Raw genomic sequence first — 21,421 nt, forward strand, 5'->3', positions numbered from 1 at the left:
TTGACTTATGTTAATTTAGAAATTCGAAGTAAAAGTATTCATATCGCTGGTGTAAAAATAATCAAATTGTTTCATTGGACATAAATAAACAAATTTTATATAGTGAGGACATAGATATAAATTATAATATATTTACGTTGTATCATATAATTTTCCATGACAATATTATGATTTAAAAAAAATTAGGTTATCATAATCAGAAATTGATTTAGAAAAAAAATACTTACATAATAACTTACTTAAAACTATTTTTAGTCTTACAACTATATTATTTAGCGAATACAAGGGAATTATATGGATATATGGTAATGAAAAATCAAGCGAGAGGAAAAAATAAAAGATGATTTACAATCAATCTACTGTAGCTTAAAACCATGTTTTATTAAATTCTTAATAACATTCCATTAAACATTGTTCACATTAACACAAACTTAAGAGCTAGTAAATATTATATATGTTTCATAATAATAATTAATATAATTCTCATATTCAATATATTTTGGTTAATTTTTTCGTTTACATTAGCACGAATTTTACAAACATACATTTAAATACACGTATACATTTAAATGCAAACATTGAATATATAAAAATGAGAACAAAGCTCTTAAGTACAATTTTTACATCATAATATGAAACTTTAATGGGGGAGGGGGTTCTAACAGAGATAAAGTTAATGATCAATAAATGTTTGGTTGCAATCGTGCAAACAAGTCATGAAGTTTAAAAAGCATGATTTTATACGCTAAAGAATTTATCAAAAATCTATGATTCATTACAAATATCAGCCAGTGATCGGAAAAAATCCCACAGTCATAATTGTACATAAAAAGAAGCCCACATAGAAATATAAAAAAAATTAAATATATTTATATTATATATTTTTATAACATTCATCTTTTAATAATCTTGTAATTTAGACAAAGAACTGGATGAAATTTAAAATAAGATAAAATACAAAAAGGGTTAATTAAATTTAAAGTATTTTTTTTATTTTTCTCGGTGGGATTTTACTGTGGGACTTTTTGAAGAGTATTAAATCATAGTTTTACGAGCGAGTGTCATAGTAGTAATTTTACGTTAATATATCGTCAGAGCCCCTAATATTTTAAATTATAGTTATAGTAATAGTCTAATAACAAATAGCAATCCTTATCAATCTCTTAGTATTTTACATTCCATCTTGATTTGCAATTCCTTCGCCAATGAGTAAAAGCAGCTGAATTAAACCTTAGCAAATATTGACTTAATTAAGTCTTAATACTCTCTTCTTTCATCACATTATTATTCAATCTTCTTTCATTACTGGTCCACTGAATCCTCATTAGGTACATTTGATATTTTTCTGGAAAAACATAAATAAAAATGTACATTACTTTGAATTAAATTTGTTGTGAAAATATAATAAAAATAATACTTGATGATATAAATAAAACAAGGTGGTTTTCAATCTTTTTTGACAAACCTTACGTAAATGTAAGCAAACCGTTACATAAATAATTATTGTATAGCTTGTACATTTAAATTTTTTTGCAAATTATATCGAAAGTTGAGCAAATCTGAATGCAACAGCAAATGGTGCATTAGTCGAGCTTTGAACAGAAAGGATTTGTAAAAAAAATGCATTTATACTTTTTATTCTCAACTTGCACGAACAACTAAATGCTACAAAATATTCAGTGTGTTTTTGAATGCTTTATCACATACGTCACTTTTAAAGTTGTAGAAACAATTTATTATACTCATTACGTTAAATGAAGCAGTTTGAGCCTACCACAAAAGATGAACGATTTCTGGCAATACTTACAGTTTAATTGTTCAATGTGAGATTCCATGTGGATAATGAGGCTCCTTTTACTATTAAATTTTTTTTGGCAGGTATCACATTTGACTAAACACCAATTAGGGTGTAATAGTTGATGCTGTTTCAGATTCTCTTGGTAGAGAAATAATTTGTTACAATGCTTGCATTTAAATTTTTCTCTGTCTTTGTAAAACTTCACGTATACTTCCTTTTTTGGCGTCTTTGACCCTGATACTGGCGATTTTTTGATTGGAACGTTATATTCTTCTAAAAAAATAATATACATATTATTAGTATTAATTAATAAAAACATATTCAATAAGTATATACCTATTTTTAGTGCAGATTTAACTTGCATACCCGTATTAATAGTATTGGAGTTAGAATGTTGCATTCCTAAAATAGTATCACATATTTATACTTGGAATAAGATTCATTTTTAATTTTTGCATCTAAAATCAATATACAGACATGTCTTTCCTTTAAAATCAGGCAATTTTTTAAATATAACATGTCTGATATTAATTCTATACGTCAGAATTACTGAATATTTGTATTACCTATATCGATTAAATCGTCTATTAGTTCAACATGCTTTGTCTTGGACTTTATATTTCCATGCTAGAAATTAACAAAAATTATAATGGTACTATATTTTTAAAATACATATACAGTAGACCCTCCAATAACATGGCAAATTGGGGACATGCTATTTGGGTGCCCGTTACTTTATGTGTGAGCGAACCAAAAGGAGAATATCTCACTACACGCACCTGATTTGTACTAACGTATTGCAAAAAATTGTATGAGCATTTTCTAGTCCCCCAACTACGCATGTCCTCAATTTACCGTGTTATTGGGGGTACTGGTAGCTCCAAAAGAATCCGTCTTGAATGTTTTTTATTCATTGTATGTATTAGTACTTAAAATAATTCAATTACTTTGTATTCTTAATTAATAGTAAAATCTGATGATAGTGTTTCTACAAACAAAACTTCAGTCTTATTGAGATAATCGGAAGTTTACATTATGTTTATGGCAACTATCAGTAAATCGCCACAGATCCATAATATTCTAGCAGATGAAGTGATGCAGTATGGTGACAAAATCTAGGACGGATTCGCACAACATTTTGATCTGCATTTTGATTATTCATCAGATTTACTGTTTGTCTTATTATCTTTCGTTTAATAAAATTTTTAGTATTTTGAAGCCAAAGGGTACATTTATATAGATAGTTAAATGTCAAAACGACAGTCTTAAATATAGTTTGACCCACATTAGCTCTGTTCTAACCCACCGACGATTGAAATTTAGGATGCCATTGAATTTCTATGTAAATATGTTTTTAAATATAAATAAAACATATTTTGTTATAAATAAAACGTCATTTCAGATTTTTCCAAGGCGGGTGGAAGGGGGGGGGGGCAAAAGTTGGCCAGTTAGTGGTCATTTTTTTATTATTTCCGTTTCATTCAGATTCATAGTATTTCATTAAATGACATGCATTTTTTGGCCAAATTCAAGGGGGTTTAGAATCCACGTCAAAAGCAATAAAATCGTGTTAAAATTATCTAGCGTTCATATTAAAACTTTTTAAATATTAAGTGAGAATCGTTGAAGCACAGCGAAACCAAATTTTGAGCGCAAAAAAACAATTATCCCTTCTCAGAAGCTAAATCGTGTCAGAGCCGTCACAGTGGGAACACTCGTTACCGAGCGTTCCCACTGTGACGGCTTCTAGCTATGGAGCAATATGTGAAATGCGACATCTATCTGTATTTCTTCTTCTGCTTATTTTACTTTAAAAAAATAAGTTGGCTTAGTTTGTATTTTAGTCTTGACCTAATGAAAGTTCTAAAACTATAATTAGTTTTAGAACTTTCATAAAGTTAGGTTTTGATTTGAACAGTAACTGCACGATTCGCAATTAACAAATTGAGTTTAATATACATTTTAGAGCAGCATATAATTTCACTAGCGCCTATCAGTTAATTCTATTTTCGTAGTAGAAATATATATCTGCTGGAGAAAATGTATTTGGACTTCATTAGTGAAAATATAACTTCACTGTGACATTTGCACATCACATGTAAATAAATAATGATAAGTATGTAAATGTATATATTATTACATATGGAAAAGTTGAAATCATATCATTTTACTAGCAACTGCCAAATAAATTATACTTTCACTGATAAAAATATATATCTACCAGTAAAACTATATTTCGATATGATTTTACAGAAATGACATGTTTAGAAAAATATTTTCGGGATAGATTTCAGACTGCTGTCTTTGAGGGATAACCTGAGAATTTCTGGTTTATTGTCAAATGTTCTTGTTATCTATGTGAAAATAGTTAGTGAGATTTCCATTAAAGCCCCCGGAATTGTGTTCAAGAGGAAGTGATAATATTTGTGCCAAGTCTTCTAAGATACTCTTTGTTATAAGAAACGCATTTCACTGTGATAATCCACCTGTGATTAGCGACCTTTATAACAGTTTAGACAGTAGCAATCTTTGAACATGATCTTTAAATTGGAACCCCAGCGAGAAGATAGAAATGCAGAAAAAATATTTGAGATAATTGTACATGAGGGAGTTTAGTTATTATTCTTTATTATTATTATTATTCTCAGCACTTTTTTTTATAAAGAGCTTTATTTAGGTTGTGACTCGCTGTGTTCTCGTAGAAAGTTATATACTTTCGTCAAATTACTGAAGGTGCTGTGCACATAATGTGTGAACATCCTCAAGCATCACGTTCAAAGCAACTTTTCATGTCGACGGGGACATCAGATATGACATGATATTGATATAAAATGCGTGTTGAAAAAATAAACGAAATAAATAGTAGTAAATCTGACCGGATACTTTTGAACCTACTTATATGTACATATCAGTGGCGGGCGGTGAAATACTTTCCCTCTCGATCGTTCGCGTGTCAAGTAACGAGAGTGAATGATAAATAAGGGCATGCTGACCGCATGCTCTTATCTCTCACTTACCGCGCAAGCGATTGAGAGGGAAATTATCTCACCGCCCGCACCTGGTACATATGTATACCGATGTTACAAATACCTTTACTTTGATCTTTTTCGATTTTATAACTCTAGAATTCTTCTTTTGTTTTCGCTAAAAAAATAAAATATTTGTAGCATAAACACAAATTAATAATTGAAAAAGTAAAATTATCATACCCGAATAAAAATATTCGGTCGTTGAAATGTCGAAACATCTTTGTCGTTGGTAATGGTACTGAGTACAATCTTATCCTGGTTTGCGTCTGAAATCATTTTATTAATAAAAAATGGGTTTTGATTACATTTTGTTAAAAACGGCAGTTTTCTAACCTATATCATTAGACGCTCCATTGTTATCTGTTTTGACGATTTCAGACTGCAATAAATATCGATGTTAAGGCGTGATTTTATAAGTATCTACGTGTATATTGTTTTACTTACTTGAGCCGCGTCATTCGTTTCAGCGGACGAAGCATTTTTCGTGTCTGGATATTCATTTGGCGGCTCTATAGCACGATTGCTTTGTTAACAAAAGTTATATATATTACAAATACAATTAAATATATTTTACCAGTTTTAACGAAATCTTGTAGAAACGACATGCTAGGAAACTGACGCTGAGACAGCTGCGCCCAACTTCTTATCCCACACAAACGTCAAGTGTCATGTTTTGGTCTAAGTCGACACTTTTCTGATCATCTTTTTATTGAGAAAAAATAAAATGAATTGCAATTAAAATGGGAAAAATAACAATATTTAGCCCCTCTAGCCCCTCATCCCACAAATTTAACCAATTTGTATATTTAATATTTTGTATTAATTGAGTTTGACTTTTAATAACAAAATTCTGACGTAGATTTTCCAATTAAATTAAAAAATCACTATTCTATAAAAAATAATAAACTAATAATTTTCAACCTTTTTTGTATATTTTCACATTTTCCAAAATTTAGTATTTTTACACCGATGAATCGAAAAGATACGCTTATCGACGATAGCAAGTCTCGTCTTTCTATTTAAGATTCTTAATAGAAAATACCCCCACCTCCAACCTCCCCCTCCCCACCAAATGACGTCCCTGAGTGCGCATATGTATTTATATTTAAAACTCATAATATAAACATAGTGCATAAGCTATAAAAATAATAACACAAAAAAATTTCAAGTTTAATATATAATGAGTGTGATTGTGTTTGTTTTATATCGCATAGTTTTCTGAAATCAGGTTTAACTGAAACAATGTATAATCGTAAATTTGAAACTTCTTGCATCATATTACGGTACTAGTTTAAAATAAATGTATAATACAAAAAAGTTCCCCTAATACTTGAGGGCATTTTCAGAAAGCTACTCACATTCTCTGTTACATCTGCTTAAAATTAAAAAATATTTTTTTCTTTAAATTAACCTTTGAAGCAGTATCAGTTTAAAGTAAATCAAATTAAATAAATTTGCCTAATAATATTTTTCTCCAAAATGATTTGAAATCAAATTGTTCAATTCTCTGGTTTGGAGAAATACTGATTTTAGTATTTTCAATAAATATTTATATTTTCGCTCGTTTCCCAGGAGAGACGAAGATATATGTGTAGCTTAGAAGTCATTAAGAATGGAAATTCAAACAGCTGGGTAAATACTTTTATCTTACCCCTGTATAAAAAAGCGAGTAGAATGAAAACTAAATATCTTTTCATTCAGAGCATTGAAAATTATCGAGTTTTTGGACTTCTGTAATCAATCACTTCCTAAGCTTTATTAACCACTTAACAGTTGGTTTTTGGTAAAAAAGAGTGTCCATAAATTGTCAGTTTTTTTTTAAAAAAAAAAAAAATTTAAGGGAAAATAATTACCGAGCAATATAAATAATTACCAAGTGATACGTTTCTAAGATCTCAAAAAAAAAAATCCAAAAAGTTACAATTTATTCAATATTTTTTTTTGTATGATAAATTTTAAAACATTCAATACACAACCCTACATCACAATCCGGGTAATAATATCTACTCTCTTTTTAAATTGATCAATTCTGTAAACAACACCCATGAAATTGTAGTCCCCAACAAGTTTCGGAATTCTTTTCGAATCTCCCCTTCTCTCGATTTCTACCATTTTTGGATTGTGTACTGTTGATAATAATTTTACGTCCTTTTTATCCTTCCACTTCATTATACAAAATTTCAAGGACAACCCCACCACTAAAATAAGTCAAAATATGATGAGCCCGAACGTCATTCAGGGAAATCACTAACAAACAAGTCAAAACAAGTTTAGCCCGAGCGTCGCTCAGGCTAGTCAATACACGATCTAACTCCGCGCCCGAGTCACGCTTGGGCAAAACTGCCAAGTGGTTAAGAATGGGTTTTAATTTATAAGTGTAATTTACAATTTGTGAGAGTAATAAAATAATAATATGATTATTTAAATTTATTTACTAAAATAGTAATACAAAAATATATGTTATGTATGTATATGACTTAATTTAATTAAGTAACAAGACCGATTATAATTAAAACACAGTTTAAAATAGTAAAATAAATTAAATCAGAAAATGAGCAATGTTATAGATCTAACCACAATTTGCATAAAGCAGTAACACAAATATTTACAAAAGTAGAAGCAGTCGTTGAGGCAAAACAACTTTAAAATGAGGATTAACTATTGGTAATTTATTCAACATAAACAACTGAGTTATTTTCTTATATCACCATCTTCTAATATCAGTTTTGATAATCAACAAAATAATTTGTTATGTATATCTTAAAGGAATGCATTTTGTACTATATTAATTAGGTTTTCTTTGTTTTTATCTCGGTTTCCTAAAGATACTGAGTCGTCTACTCTTCGGTGTTCCTAATGAATTCTGTAACATATTTAAATAGTTTTAAAATTTAAACATCTTATATGAAATGTATCAGTATAATTTTTCATACCTCATCTCGCGACGATTTCGAATTATTTCCCATGAACAGAGACTTAATCCGCGACGGCGTAGTCGGTTTCTTATTGTTTACATTGAATTCTTTCAACGGGTCTCTCAATTCGTTTCCTTGCATCGAGTTGCGTCCTCCATTTTTGCTCGGCGTCGGTGGTCCAGGTTTTTTATACGTCGTCTGTCCAGCTTCCTTCTTCGGCCGAGAATATTTTGTTGTAATACTATCGTCCAAATTCACGAAACCCTAAAACATATTTTTTATAATAAATAAACTATGCGTATAGTGCGTAACTACACAATGTAATAACAAACTTTGATATGATCCTCTTTGAGCGCTTGGAACTGCATCTCGGCCGGATAAGAACTCTTCAAATGCGGTAAGCATAAAGAATTGCGATATTGAAGCTCTGACAATCGATCCGGTTGATTGCTCGCTTTGCTATGCATTTTCATGTCGTAGTTTCCTGACTTTAATTCGTTGATATATCGATTATCGAAGAGCTCGCCTTCTTCGTCAGATACGTGCAGTCCGCCAGATTCTGTATTTAAAAAATTGAATAATGTTACTAAATAAATTTATACGTTTTATTTTATTCTGCAATATGACTATAATTTAATGGATTTGTAAAAAGGTATTACAAATTATATTTAAAATTCATTTTATTATAAATAATAATTTTTAATATGAATTCCTAAATATTCATAGCTAAAATATCTACATACTATTGTATATCACATAAAATTTCTCTTATCTGAGAATTTAATTATAAATAATTAAAACTTTCTTTAAAAAATATGGAATTGTAACTTTACATTAAATTAAACAAAGAAGTAATTCATTATTAATTATTTCACCTGTGTTCACATTTTCAGGAACTTTGAAGAGCCTTCTCTTCATATCTACTGAGTTTGGTGGTTTCATATCCTTGTTATTCAATTTAACAGCATCTCGCTTTGTCTGCGGCAACTGTAACATAAATAAATATATTCGTGACCTACTAAATTTTTATCTTGAGGTTATGTATACATAGTATTAAAAAATACATACACTGATAGTCGATGTGATGGAATTCAACGATTGACGCGAACCGTTCTTCTCCTTCAGTTGCATCTTCAACCAGTCCTTTTCGTTCTTCTCCATCAGCAGCTTTTCGCCAACTTTCCACAGCTCGGAGCTGAGCTGATTGACGTGCGACTCGTAATTTTTCAGCTTATCCGAATACTTTTTGCATTGCGCCTCCATATCTGCCAGTTCCTCTTTTTGCTTTTCGGAGTAAACGGTAATTTGTTCTTGATATAGTTGCTTCTATAAATTCATATAACATGAAAAGGGGATTTTAGAACAAAAATAATATTCATGGGAATAAAATATATTTATTATTAATAACATAAAAATAATTTACAATAAAATATATATAATAATAATATAAATTCTAGCTCGAACATCCATAACAACCAGACGAATCTCGATTTTATAAATATTGGAACAGTTTCCCAATAAACTTGGATAATTAAATAAAACAAATATAGAATTAACGGTAACGACACAATAAAGAAGCTCAAGCTTATATCTATTCAATATTTACATCTAAATAAAATCAAGACTAGATACAAATAATATCATCCAATGAAACCATGTTTTTCTGTCTCGTTATTAACGATGTAAATCCGTTTAAAAATATATATATAAAATATGACAAGAAACATATATTCCTAGAATGCGCTAGTAATAAACATAATATACTATGTTGTAAATATAAAATGGACATCTTTATAATAAAATCTACTTATAAATACGTTCAACATCCGTAAAAATCATTACCGTGAGTTAGTTTTTGAAAAGTGTACCACGCCACGTGACCGATGACTGCGATAATTATAAACGGCGAAATACTAACCATTCTCTGTTTCATCTTTGTGAGTTTTTCTTCGTATTCGCCTCTCAAATCGGCCACCAGGCGACTCGTCTCTTGAACCTCCGGTTGCTTATTCTGAAGCTTCTCATTATCGATCATCGCTAAATTGTACGCACTCTTCAAAGCTCTATTTTCATCACTCATTTTGCAGAGATCCGAATGCTGTTTTTTCAGCTCTTCAGACAACCTGATCTTCTCTTGTAACATATTATCGTAATCGACTAACGGTCTCACATTCTCTGTGTAAACTCTCATACTGACATCGTTTAATTTCTCATCCAATAGCCTAAGTTGTTCTTTCAATTGTTCATTTTCGGACAACAACTTCGTTTCGGAATCGCGACGGTAACATTGAACGTTTTTCATCTCGGCTATGTTCTCTTGCAACTTCCGCTTTCCATCTTCGATCAACTGTTTAAGACCAGCTACTTCGCCAGAAAGTGACTCAATCTGACTTTCCTTATTATTTACATCATTACTAATTCTTTCTATTTCAGAATTTTTACTGAAAATCTCTTCTTCGTACCGATGTATGTTTTTATTAAAGTTTTCGACTAGTGCTTGCAATTCTTTAATTTCAACGTTCTTAGTCTGGACGACAGATATTTGCATGTTTTTGATTTCGGATAATTCCTTCAAAAGAATTTCGGTTTCACCCGACTTCTTCAGAAGTGCATCTTTTAAATCTTGATCTTGTAACTGAGTTTTACATTCTTCCAGAGAAGCTTTCAAATCATTAGTTTCTTTAGTATATTCAAGAATTTCATTCTTATCAGACAATATCCGTAATTGTAAATTATTAATTTCTTCAAACTTTTGATGAAGCTCAGCTTCACATCTTTCAATAACGTCTAACTGAGAAGCCATAACCTTTTTGTAGTTGTCAATCTCATCCGTAAGACGTTTGCAATCAATTTGGCAAACATCAAATTCTCTCTGTTTCTCGTCAGTTAAAACCTTTTGTTTTATTATCTCACAACCCAAGTTTGCAACTTGCACAGAAAACTCTTCATTAGCATTATCATTATCGGCTACTTTTTGTTTTAAAGCAATCAAATCACTCTTAGCCTTTCCGTTTTCACAGTCTAATTTTTTTATAATACTTTCTTGATCAGAAACGAGATTCTTCATTTTAACAATTTCGGATTGTAACACTTCATTTTCAGATGACATATTCGCAAATGTTTGCTTGTCTGTATCTAATTTAGCTTTAAAAACACCCCATATTGAAACATAATCATTAGTACCATTTGTGATTATAAGATCTTCACATGCAATTATATTATTATTTAATAACTCAAATCCTAACATATGACTATTTAATTTTTCATTGACTTCTTCTATTTTAGAAGATAAAAATTCAGATTCAGTGATGCATTCGATATTTTTTTGTTCAGCCTTAAAGACATTATCTTTTACCATCTCATATTCGCATTGTAAGCTTTTCAATTCTGCTTCTGAAGAAAGTAACAAATTATTAATTTTCTTTGTATTTTTTTCCAAATTGGTAATTTCAGTTTCTTTAAAATTTACAGTGTCTTCATATTTTATCAATTGTGCATTGCTGTTGGTGACAATCAGTTCAAGTTTTTTATTTTCTTCATGCAACAAAGTAATCCTTTCACGCTCCTCTGATAATATATTATCTTTATCTTTGATATTATCTAATAATTGATCCTTCTCTTCAGACAAATTTTTGATCACTGATGTAAAATTGGTATTTATTCGATTTAGAGTATCGTTCAAATTTAAATTATCTTTCAATAGATAAGCGTTTTCTTCATTTTTGGCTAAAATCATTTCATCTGACTTCTCCAAGTCTTCTTGAAGTTCTTTCTGTCGATTCTCCAGTGAAAATTTATCCTGGCGTAACGAAACAATTTCCTGCTCTAAATTTAATTTATGATTTTCGCGATCTTTCAATACCTCATTATGGATTTTGATTAAATTGTCAATATAGTCGACCTTTTCGACTATTTCTCTACTAGCGTCATTAAGTTTTTCGAGATTATCGTCATGTGATTGTTGAAGATCTTTAATTTCCTGTGTCAACTTTTTAAAATCATTATTTTTACTTTTAAGCTGAGATACATACATGGTTATCTCATACGTATAATTAGCAATGATTGTCTTTATTCGTTTTTTTAACTGTTCGTTTTCTTGGTTTTTACACTTTTTATCTTTTTCAGAAGTGCCGAGTTTCTTTCTGGTCGATTCTAATACTTGTGTGAGTTCGTCAAATTCTTTTTTAAGAGAGTCCAATTCGAAAGTTAACTGCTTATTATTATTGATCTGTTCTTTTAGTTGGATATCTATAACTTTACTCAACGATTCCAGATTCGATTGAAAAGCTGAAATACACAATGAACTATTAGCATTATATATTTTTAAGAATTTAAATTATCATCTATTAGATCTTACAGGAATTAAGCATTCTTCCAATGGAGAATGTATCAGCGTCACATTCAATACTCGTGTCAACTCGATTTTCTTGTCTATATTCCTCCAGGCATCTTATCATATCGACAAGTATGATCTTCAATCGGGGGTTCTCAGATTTTGCTTCTTCCAATTGAGACAAATTTACGGCAGTTTCAGCTTCGATCGTTTGAGCACAATTCGAGATGTTCTTCTCAGCTTCGATCAACTATAATATGCACATTTTAGATAAGTTGTTAGTAATGTATTGATACTAAGTTTTTACAAGAGCAACTTGGGATATATTGTAAGTTCACATTAAAAAAATCCATTCATGAATAAAAATTTCTTTCAATTAGTAAAGATAAAATTTACAATGCTAGAAAACTATTTGAAGAACTACTCTGAAGTTTTAAAAATATCTATATGAATAGATTTACAATAAAAACAATAGTCATTTTCATAAAGGCCAGATATTATATTACAGTTTTTACTGCTCGATAAATTATAATGAAAAGTTGTAAAAGTAAATCATGGAAAAATAGTACAAAATTTTTTTTTTTTTTTAAATCATAATAGTGACTTCTCTTAGCATAAAAAATATTTAAGAAAGCTTATGCATGTGTGCCTCGCCGCCAAGTAAAATAATCAAAACGCGCACATATGCACACCTCGGCATCCATGTTTTAAAAAGATTCATAGTACACCAAAGCCTCGTATAAAACACGGTTGATGAATTGTGGCATATTTTTGTACAACACGTTTTATATAACACAGTTTCAGAAAAAAACAACAATTAAAAATGAATTAACATGTTTGATTTATACGCATATGGATCGCGCAATGACAAGATGAGAATTTAACAGATACACAAGCATGGAAAATATTTTCTATTCGAAATTGTATCGATATGGTCGCTGCATCCATTAAGGAAATAAATCAATCGACTTTATATTCTTGCTGGAAAAAGCTGTGGCTAGAAGAAGTCCCTGGAGAAAATGTTATACCACCAATAAAAGATGAATACCAAAGAATAATTAACATTTGTCGTGGTATTAGTGGAGAAGGATTTCATGATATGGATATTCAAGATATCGGAGAAATATTGGAAGGTCGACGTTGAATGAAGAAGAATTAATCGAAATGTTGGATGAAACTACCATAGTTAATGAATCAGAAAGCAGTTGCAGCGAAGTAGCTAAATGTTTCAAATTAAAAACAACAAATGATGGCTTGAAATTGGCTAATAAATTAGACCATTTTTTTATAGATAATGATCCTATAATGGAAAGAAGTTTAAAGTTCAAGAGGGGATTACAGCAAATCTTGGCCCCTTATAACGAAATACGTAAAGATTTATACGCTAAAAGTAGACAATCGCATATTACAGATTTTTTAAAGGGCAAATCCAAAAATACTCAAGAGTCCTCTGACGATGAAAACTTACAACCGATCTCAAAAAAGAGTCGAACATATAGAATTTGAAGTGATAGCGATGATGAATGAATGATCTATTATATGTTACATATTAAAGTTTTTTTCTTGGAACGTAAACCCTATTTTTGTATGAACTTCAAGCCTCGTATAACAATGCGTTTTTGGGGAACCATATGACCGTGTTATACAAGGCCTGGGTGTATTTTATTAAATGGCATACATTTTTCTAGCCAAATTCATGGGGGGGGGGGAAATGCCCCCCCCCCTAAATGACGTCCCCGAACAACTAAGAGATAAAAATTATTATGAAGAAATATTTCAAATTTAACTTCATTATCTCAAGTTGTCTGATTTTTACGGTAAAGAAATATTACTTTAGTCTTCATTGGGTCCCTTTCCTCTTCCACAGGCACTGCATTTGATAATCGGAGAACTTCAAGCTCATGCGATTTCGGCTGATCGCGATACATTTTATCTTTGTGTCTGCATTGACAGCTTCCATCTGCCTCACTGTCCTTTGTGTTCTCAGCAATTATAAGTAGCTCGGATTGCAAGCGATGAATCTCACCTACGTACGACTTTTGTAGATTCTCTAAAATAAAATAAAAATAATTTAGTACTGGTAATAATTAATTATAAATGCTGATATATTTATAATACCTAATTCTTCGATTCGAACAGATTGGTGGTGAAGTTTTTCTTGCGAGAAACAAACAGCAAATTTTCCCTGTTTCTCGTCAATTAAAGCCTTTTGTTTGATTATCTCACAATCAAAATTTGCAGTTTTCAAAGAAAACTCTTCAATATCATTATCATTATCGGCTACTTTTTGTTCTAAAGCAATCAAATCACTCTTAGCCCTTTTGTTTTCGCTTTCTGCCAGAGAAGCTTTCAAATCATTAGTTTCTTTAATATATTCAACAATTTCATTCTTATCAGACAATGTCCGTAATTGTAAAATATTAATTTCTTCAACCTTTTGATTAAGCTCAGCTTCACATCTTTCAATAACATCTAACTGAGAAACCATAACCTTTTTGTAATTGTCAATCTCATCCGTAAGACGCTTGCAATCAATTTGGCAAATATCAAATTCTCTCTGTTTCTCGTCAGTTAAAGCCTTTTGTTTGATTATCTCACAACCAAAGTTTGCAACTTTCACAGAAAACTCTTCAATTTCATTTTCATTATCGGCTAATTTTTGTTTTAAAGCAATCAAATCACTTTTAGCTCTTTCGTTTTCACAGTCTAAATTTTTTATAAAAGTCTCTTGATCAGAAATGTGATTCTTCATTTTAACAATTTCGGATTGTAAGCCTTCATTTTCAGATGACATATTCGCAAATGTTTGCTTGTCTGTATCCAATTTAGCTTTAAAAACATCCCATATTGAAACATAATCATTAGTACCATTTGTGATTATAAGATCTTCACATGCAATTATATTATTATTTAATAACTCAAATCCTAACATATGACTATTTAATTTTTCATTGACTTCTTCTATTTTAGATGATAAAAATTCAGATTCAGTGATGCATTCGATATTTTTTTGTTCAGCCTTAAAGGCATTATCTTTTACCATCTCATATTCGCATTGTAAGCTTTTCAATTCTTCTTGTGACGAAAGTAGCAAATTATTAATTTCCTTTATATTTTTTTCCAAATCGTTATTTTCAGTTTCTTTAATTTTTACAGTGTCTTCATATTTTATCAATTGTGCATTGCTGTTGGTGACAATCAGTTCAAGTTTTTTAATTTCTTCATTCAACAAAGTATTCCTTTCACGCTCCTCTGATAATATATTATCTTTATCTTTGATATTATCTAATAATTGATCCTTCTCTTCAGACAAATTTTTGATCTCTGACATTAAATTGGAATTTTCTTGTTTTCGAATATCGTTCAGATTTAAATTATCTTTCAACAGATTAGCAATCTCCTCATTTCTGGCTAAAATCATTTTATCTGATTTTTCCAAGTCTTCTTGAAGTTCTTGCTGTCGATTCTCCAACAAAAATTTATCCTGGCGTAACAAAACAATTTCCTGCTCTAAATTTAACCTATGATTTTCGCGATCTTTCAATACCTCATTATGGCTTTTGATTAAATTGTCAATATAGTCTACCTTTTCGACTATTTCTTTACTAGCGTCATCAAGTTTTTCGAGATTATCGTCATATGATTGTTGAAGATCTTTTATTTCCTGTGTCAACTTTTTAATATCATTATTTTTACTGTCAAGCTTGAATTTATACGTGTTTATCTCATTCGTTGTACTAGCGGTGATTGTCTTTATTTGTTCCTTTAACTGTTCGTTATGTTGGTTCTTATGCTTTTTATCTTTTTCAGAAGTGCCGAGTTTCTTTCTGGTCGATTCTAATACTTGTGTGAGTTCGTCAAATTCTTTTTTAAGAGAGTCCAATTCGAAAGTTAACTGCTTATTATTATTAATCTGTTCTTTTAGTTGGATATCTATAACTTTACTCAACGATTCTGGATTCGATTGAAAAGCTGAAATACACAATGAACTATTAGCATTATATTTTCTTAGGAATTTAAAATATCATCTATTAGATCTCACAGGAATTAAGCATTCTTCCAATGGAAAATGTATCATCGTCACATTCAATACTCGTGTCAACTCGATTTTCTTGTCTATATTCTTCCAGGAATCTCGTTTTATCAGCAAGGGTGATCTTCAATCGAGAGTTCTCAGATTTTGCTTCTTCCAATTGAGACTTTAACAAATTTAGGGTAGTTTCAGCTTCTATCGTTTGAGCACACCAATTCGAAATATTCTTCTCAGCTTCGTTCAACTATAAAATACACATTTTAGATAAGTTTTTAGTAATGTATTGATAATAAGTTTTTACAAGAGCAACTTGGGATATAAGTTAATATGAAAATATCCATTCGTGAATAAAAAATTGTATATAATCATAAAATCTATAATGTTTGAAAACTATTTTAAAGCTTTAAAAATATCTATTATATATAAATAGATTTAAAAAAAAACAATAGAGAAAATTATCTATACTTCTCACAATCTTTGATTAACATCGGATAAGACCTCCGAAAGCTCGGCAATAGAAACTGTTGCATAACCCAGGATTTGTAGCAATATGCACAATGAAAAATCTTTTTTACAGCCCGCGGGCAAATGGCTGACATTATCATAAATATTTACATAAATGTTGAAGATGACTAATAACAATGACTGAGAATCAGATGAATATCTAAACTGAATTTTAACCAATAGAAAAGCGCAAAAAATAATTATCTCTCATAAGTCAAAAATTTATGTCAAAAGCAATAAAATCGTGCAATCATCGTCGCAGTGGGAAAGCTCGGTACTGAGCGTTCCTACTGCGATTTCATTATTGTTTTTGTGCCCTCCTATTGACCAAAATTCGGTTTGAATAAACTTTGACCAATACTTTCATATCAAAAGTCCGTAGTAATATCGGTAAAAATAATTGTCATATTTTTAAAACATAGTGTAATATTCAAGTGCAGAATAACTATAGACCAATATGCGAGATCTGTCTGTACTTATTCTTCCGCTTATTTTACTCTGAGGAATGAGTTGGCTTAGTTTGTATTCTGAACTTAATCTAACTGTAACTAGTTTTAGAACTTTTTTACTACGTATGGAAAAGTTGCAATTATTTCATTTTACTAGCACCTGCCAGACAAATTATATTTTCACTGGTAAAAATATATATCTACCAGTGAAAATGTATTCCAATATGATTTCACTAAAATGACATATTTTTTTAATAGATTTAACTGTTTTATTTAGATTATATTTGAGGGATAGCTTGAAATTTTCTGATTAAAATCAGGGACGTCATTTCAGCTTTTTTCAAGAGGAGACCTCCAAAATGACGTCCCTGAAAAGCTAGTAGATAAAACTTATAAGGAAGCAATAATTTAAAATTTAACTTCATTATCCCAAATTGTCCGATTTTTACGGTAATAAAATATTACTTTAGTTTTCATTGAGTCCCTTTCCTCTTCCACAGTTACTGCATTTGACACTAATCGGAGAACTTCAAGCTCATGCGATTTCAGCTGATCGCGATATATTTTATCTTTGTGTCTGCATTGGCAACATCCGTCTGCCTCGCTGTCCTTTGCGTTCTCAGCAATTATAAGTAACTCATCTTGCAAGCGATGAATCTCACCTACGTACGACTTTTGTAAATTCTCTATAATGAAATAAAAATAATTTAGTACTGCTTATAATTAATTATAAATGCTGATATATTTATAATACCTAATTCTTCGATTCGAACGCATTGTCGGTGAAGTTCTTCTTGCAAGAAATCACGATCGAATCGTTCAGCGCCCAATTCGGCTTCCAGCTGGAACACCTTCCTCGATCTGTGAGTGTTCGGAGTTGACATCGGTTGAGGGGAAGCTATTGAAGATATAGACAGAGATCCAGATAAAGCTAGACTACTCTTCATCGGTGTCGATATAGACAAATTAGTACTGGATTCGTCCAAGAATAGCTCGGATGAAGATGCTGCAAGTTAAAATATATATATTTATCTTCAATATATAGAAAAAATCACAACTTAAAAAATAGTTCATTTTAGCATTTTTATATGAAACAACCGGAACTGGTCAATTGTTATAAATCATATAGAAATCGCTAGACAGATATATTAAAAAAGCTGAAATGACTGCCTTTATTCTTAACAGAAAACACTCGGGTTATCCTTTAAAAACAATTTAACAAAAGTCTCGAATCGATCTAGAAAATATTTTTTTAAATATATCATATCAGTGAAATCATATCATGATACATTTTCACTGGTAGATATATATTTTTACCAGTGAAAATATAATTTATCTGGCAGGTGCTGGTAATATTATATGATTTCAACTTCTCCATATGCAGTAATATATATATTTACAGAAAAGTTATATTTTCACTAACGAAGTCCAAATAAAATTTTACCAGTAGATATATATTTCAACTAGCGAAAATGTAATTTAGCTGATAGGTGCTAATGAAATTATATGCGGTTTTAAAATGTATATGAAACTTAATTTGTTAATTACAAAATGTCCGCTTATTGTTCAAACCAAAACCTAACCTTATGAAAGTTTTAAAACTAATTGTAGTTTTAGAACTTTCATTAGGTCAAGTCCAAAATACGAACAACTCATCTGTTAAGAGAAAATAAGCAGAGGAAGAAGTACAGATAGATGTCATATCTCGCATATTGCTCTATAGTTAGTCTGCACTTGGATATTACTCTATTTTAAAAATTTCATAGCTATCCTTACCAATATTATTACGGACTTCTGATATGAGAGTATTGGTCAAAGTGAATTCAAACCGAATTTTGGTCAATAGGAGGGCGCAAATACAGTTCACTTCTCAGAAGCCAAAAATTCGATTCAACGACACGAATTTATTGCTTTTGATGTGGATTTTTGACTTCTGAGAAGAGATAATTGTTTTTCGCGCCCTCCTATTGGTCAAAATTCTAGGTTATATAACCGATTTGGCCAGAAAAATACATATCATTTAATGAAATACTATGAATCTTAATGAAATCAAAATAATAAAAAATACCGACCACTGACTGGTCAACTTTTGTCCCCCCCCCTCCCCTGGAAAAATCTGAAATGACGTCTCTGTTACAAGTTAAGAAGTTGGTATGATCTGACATGAAGGACGCGGAAAAAGAAATTAGCATTATTGGAATAGTTTCAATGATAAAGCGAACACTAAGAAAAAATGGGAATCCACAATTGAAGTCCTACAATCGGAATCAATCACACCTATTAATATATCTTCTAGGAAATAGTATTATAAGTTCACATCATAAATCAATATTGCACAAAAAAAAATATGAAAAAAGTGGCAATATTTCTGATAAATAGACATTATAACAAAATTTAATGAAAAAATAATAGAGCAAGTAGCCAAAAATCTTATGAAAACGAAATTGTCATAAACAACTCTTCACAGGTTGTTTGACTGTGTAATAGATAAGTGGAATGAAAGAAGCAATACGTCATTATCCTATTGTTGAAGAAAAGAGAAAAACAAAATGATAAAACACACAATATCAAATAATATGACCCCTTGTTTATTTAACCCTTTGAATAGTGAGTTAATTTGAGGGCAATTTAAATGAGCAATATGTACAATAATTGTTTTATAAAACGAGTTGCTTGTGCAATAATACTTATGAATAACTCCTTTTCCGAAGAAAAAATTCGAAGATTTACCTTACATTAATGCATAAACAATTTCGTTTTATGGAACAAAGTATCTATTTAAATGCACGTATATCTCAAAATGATTCCCTATTGAATAGCACCCAGTTAATTTTACGTATTTTTCCAAAATGATTTATGTACAATTATTTTATATTGCATTTATAGTAAATTACAGAAAAAAATAAGTGATTCTCAACGTTTTATTTTTTGACTAGTTTTACTACTTTTTTGTATATTATGATTTAATAACTTATTTTAACACTTCTATTGTTAAATTAAATTTCGTTCATTTATTTTTCATATTTTTTATATACTATTCGGCTTTTGTGGAATTGTTTTTATTTAAATTCAGAGGCTCTCAATATCTTTAATAAAATTAATAAATATTTTTTTATGTTAATTTACTTCGTACTAGTTTAATTTATGGTTATTTTGAAAAATAAATCATTTATATTCAATCAAATAAAAAAATAAATATTATACATGAAATATAGAACTCTCTGGGGTACGTCAAAACAGTGAAAGATCGACCAACGTACATGTACGACGATAGTGCTCAAAGGGTTAAAGATGCATATAAGAAGTTTGAGATTTTTTTAATAAGGAAAATAGCACACCATACCAAGAAAACATGTCACCTTAAAATATATCAAGAAGAAATGAGTACTCTATTTATTCAATATAAATAGCAATAGACTTTTAAATGTAAAAACTAAGTCATTTTAATTATTATTAAAAAAATGAACTTATGCTAAATATGAACAATATTCAAGAATTTTGGATGTTATTTATGTTGTAAGGGGTTTTTCTTAACTAGCTATATATAAATAATATAAAACAACCTCTGATGGAGTTCATCAAATTTCTCTCAGTGATGTTTACATGCTTCATTAGACTGTTGATGAATTGCATTATCGCTCTTTGATCTTGTTGTTCCAAATTTTGGCACATGGTACCTCTGATCGCGAGGTCTTTGATTTTAACGCAAGAAAAGTGGAGCAAAAGTGACGTAATCAATATGATGTCTTCGACGTTTTCAATGAATGGTACTCCATCGATGCGTTTGAAGTAAGGATATTCTCTTTTGAGGAAGTATTTGACGACGGCGACATAATTGTCTTGCTTGTCGTGAGTCGGATCAAGATATTTTATGATATCAGTGAGTGTTTTGCAATCTATCAGCTCGGATAGATCGTCGACGTTGGCGTTCAGGACACAATTCACCTAAAAGTCGTATAAGATTATTATCAGATAAATTCTTAAATTTTAACAATTGAAATAGTATTTTATATCTCTAATTTGAACGTTACGCTGTAATAATTATACAAATTTAAAGTTAGTCTTTGGTGTTTTGTCAGTTTTAGTTAGTTACCCAATTAAGGAGGGTGTGGCTCCAGCTGCCGGCCATAGCCGGACCGAGAAGTAGCCAGCTAAAGGGGTAAAGCGCTGACGAACGGACTCCGGATGACCGTTTGCGTTCGAACGGCCGCCGACCGTTACATGTCATAGCTCGCGGCGCAACCTTTTCGCCAGTGCGTCTAAATTTTGACAATAGTGCGCTAAAATTCGACCAACGAATAAAAATAACATTCTCAAGTTACGCCCGAATATATCCAATGACTTTATTGTTTAAATTATT

At 30.4% G+C, this 21,421-nt stretch overlaps 2 protein-coding genes across 2 annotated transcripts; both read right to left on the reverse strand.

The window, feature by feature from the left end:
• Positions 1–984: 984 nt before the first annotated feature.
• LOC148238068 (uncharacterized) lies at positions 985–5,524 on the reverse strand. The gene is made up of 9 exons (XM_088181290.1): positions 5,402–5,524; positions 5,272–5,336; positions 5,161–5,206; positions 5,008–5,093; positions 4,889–4,942; positions 2,365–2,425; positions 2,135–2,200; positions 1,808–2,071; positions 985–1,345 (listed from the first exon to the last, which is right to left on the reverse strand). Coding segments are annotated over exons 1-9 (675 nt in total). The 5' UTR covers positions 5,433–5,524; the 3' UTR covers positions 985–1,343.
• Positions 5,525–7,241: 1,717 nt separating this feature from the next.
• LOC148238069 (uncharacterized) lies at positions 7,242–21,355 on the reverse strand. The gene is made up of 14 exons (XM_088181289.1): positions 21,155–21,355; positions 20,625–21,006; positions 17,816–18,067; positions 17,527–17,747; positions 16,118–16,352; positions 14,194–16,047; positions 13,908–14,125; positions 12,100–12,325; positions 9,661–12,029; positions 8,811–9,068; positions 8,618–8,729; positions 8,075–8,301; positions 7,761–8,006; positions 7,242–7,690 (listed from the first exon to the last, which is right to left on the reverse strand). Exons 1-14 carry the CDS (start codon positions 21,287–21,289, stop codon positions 7,634–7,636), a joined length of 6,792 nt encoding a protein of 2,263 aa, XP_088037415.1. The 5' UTR covers positions 21,290–21,355; the 3' UTR covers positions 7,242–7,633.
• Positions 21,356–21,421: the final 66 nt, after the last annotated feature.

Source organism: Plectrocnemia conspersa, unplaced genomic scaffold, assembly GCF_051122295.1.
Source record: "Plectrocnemia conspersa isolate PC_06_02 unplaced genomic scaffold, ASM5112229v1 ptg000002l, whole genome shotgun sequence".
Taxonomy (NCBI): Eukaryota; Metazoa; Arthropoda; class Insecta; order Trichoptera; family Polycentropodidae; genus Plectrocnemia; species Plectrocnemia conspersa.

Excerpts from the sequence above, each read along its gene's own strand:
- LOC148238068 (XM_088181290.1), bottom strand. The coding sequence starts at position 5,432 with ATGTCGTTTCTACAAGATTTCGTTAAAACTG. Across the intron at positions 4,943-5,007 it reads GACCGAATATTTTTATTCGG|CGAAAACAAAAGAAGAATTC; the intron begins GTATGATAATTT and ends TTATTTTTTTAG. Across the intron at positions 2,072-2,134 it reads TAAATCTGCACTAAAAATAG|AAGAATATAACGTTCCAATC; the intron begins GTATATACTTAT and ends TTATTTTTTTAG.
- LOC148238069 (XM_088181289.1), bottom strand. The coding sequence starts at position 21,289 with ATGACATGTAACGGTCGGCGGCCGTTCGAACGCAAACGGTCATCCGGA. Across the intron at positions 8,730-8,810 it reads CCATCACATCGACTATCAGT|TTGCCGCAGACAAAGCGAGA; the intron begins GTATGTATTTTT and ends TTTATGTTACAG. Across the intron at positions 8,007-8,074 it reads TCAAAGAGGATCATATCAAA|GGTTTCGTGAATTTGGACGA; the intron begins GTTTGTTATTAC and ends AATATGTTTTAG.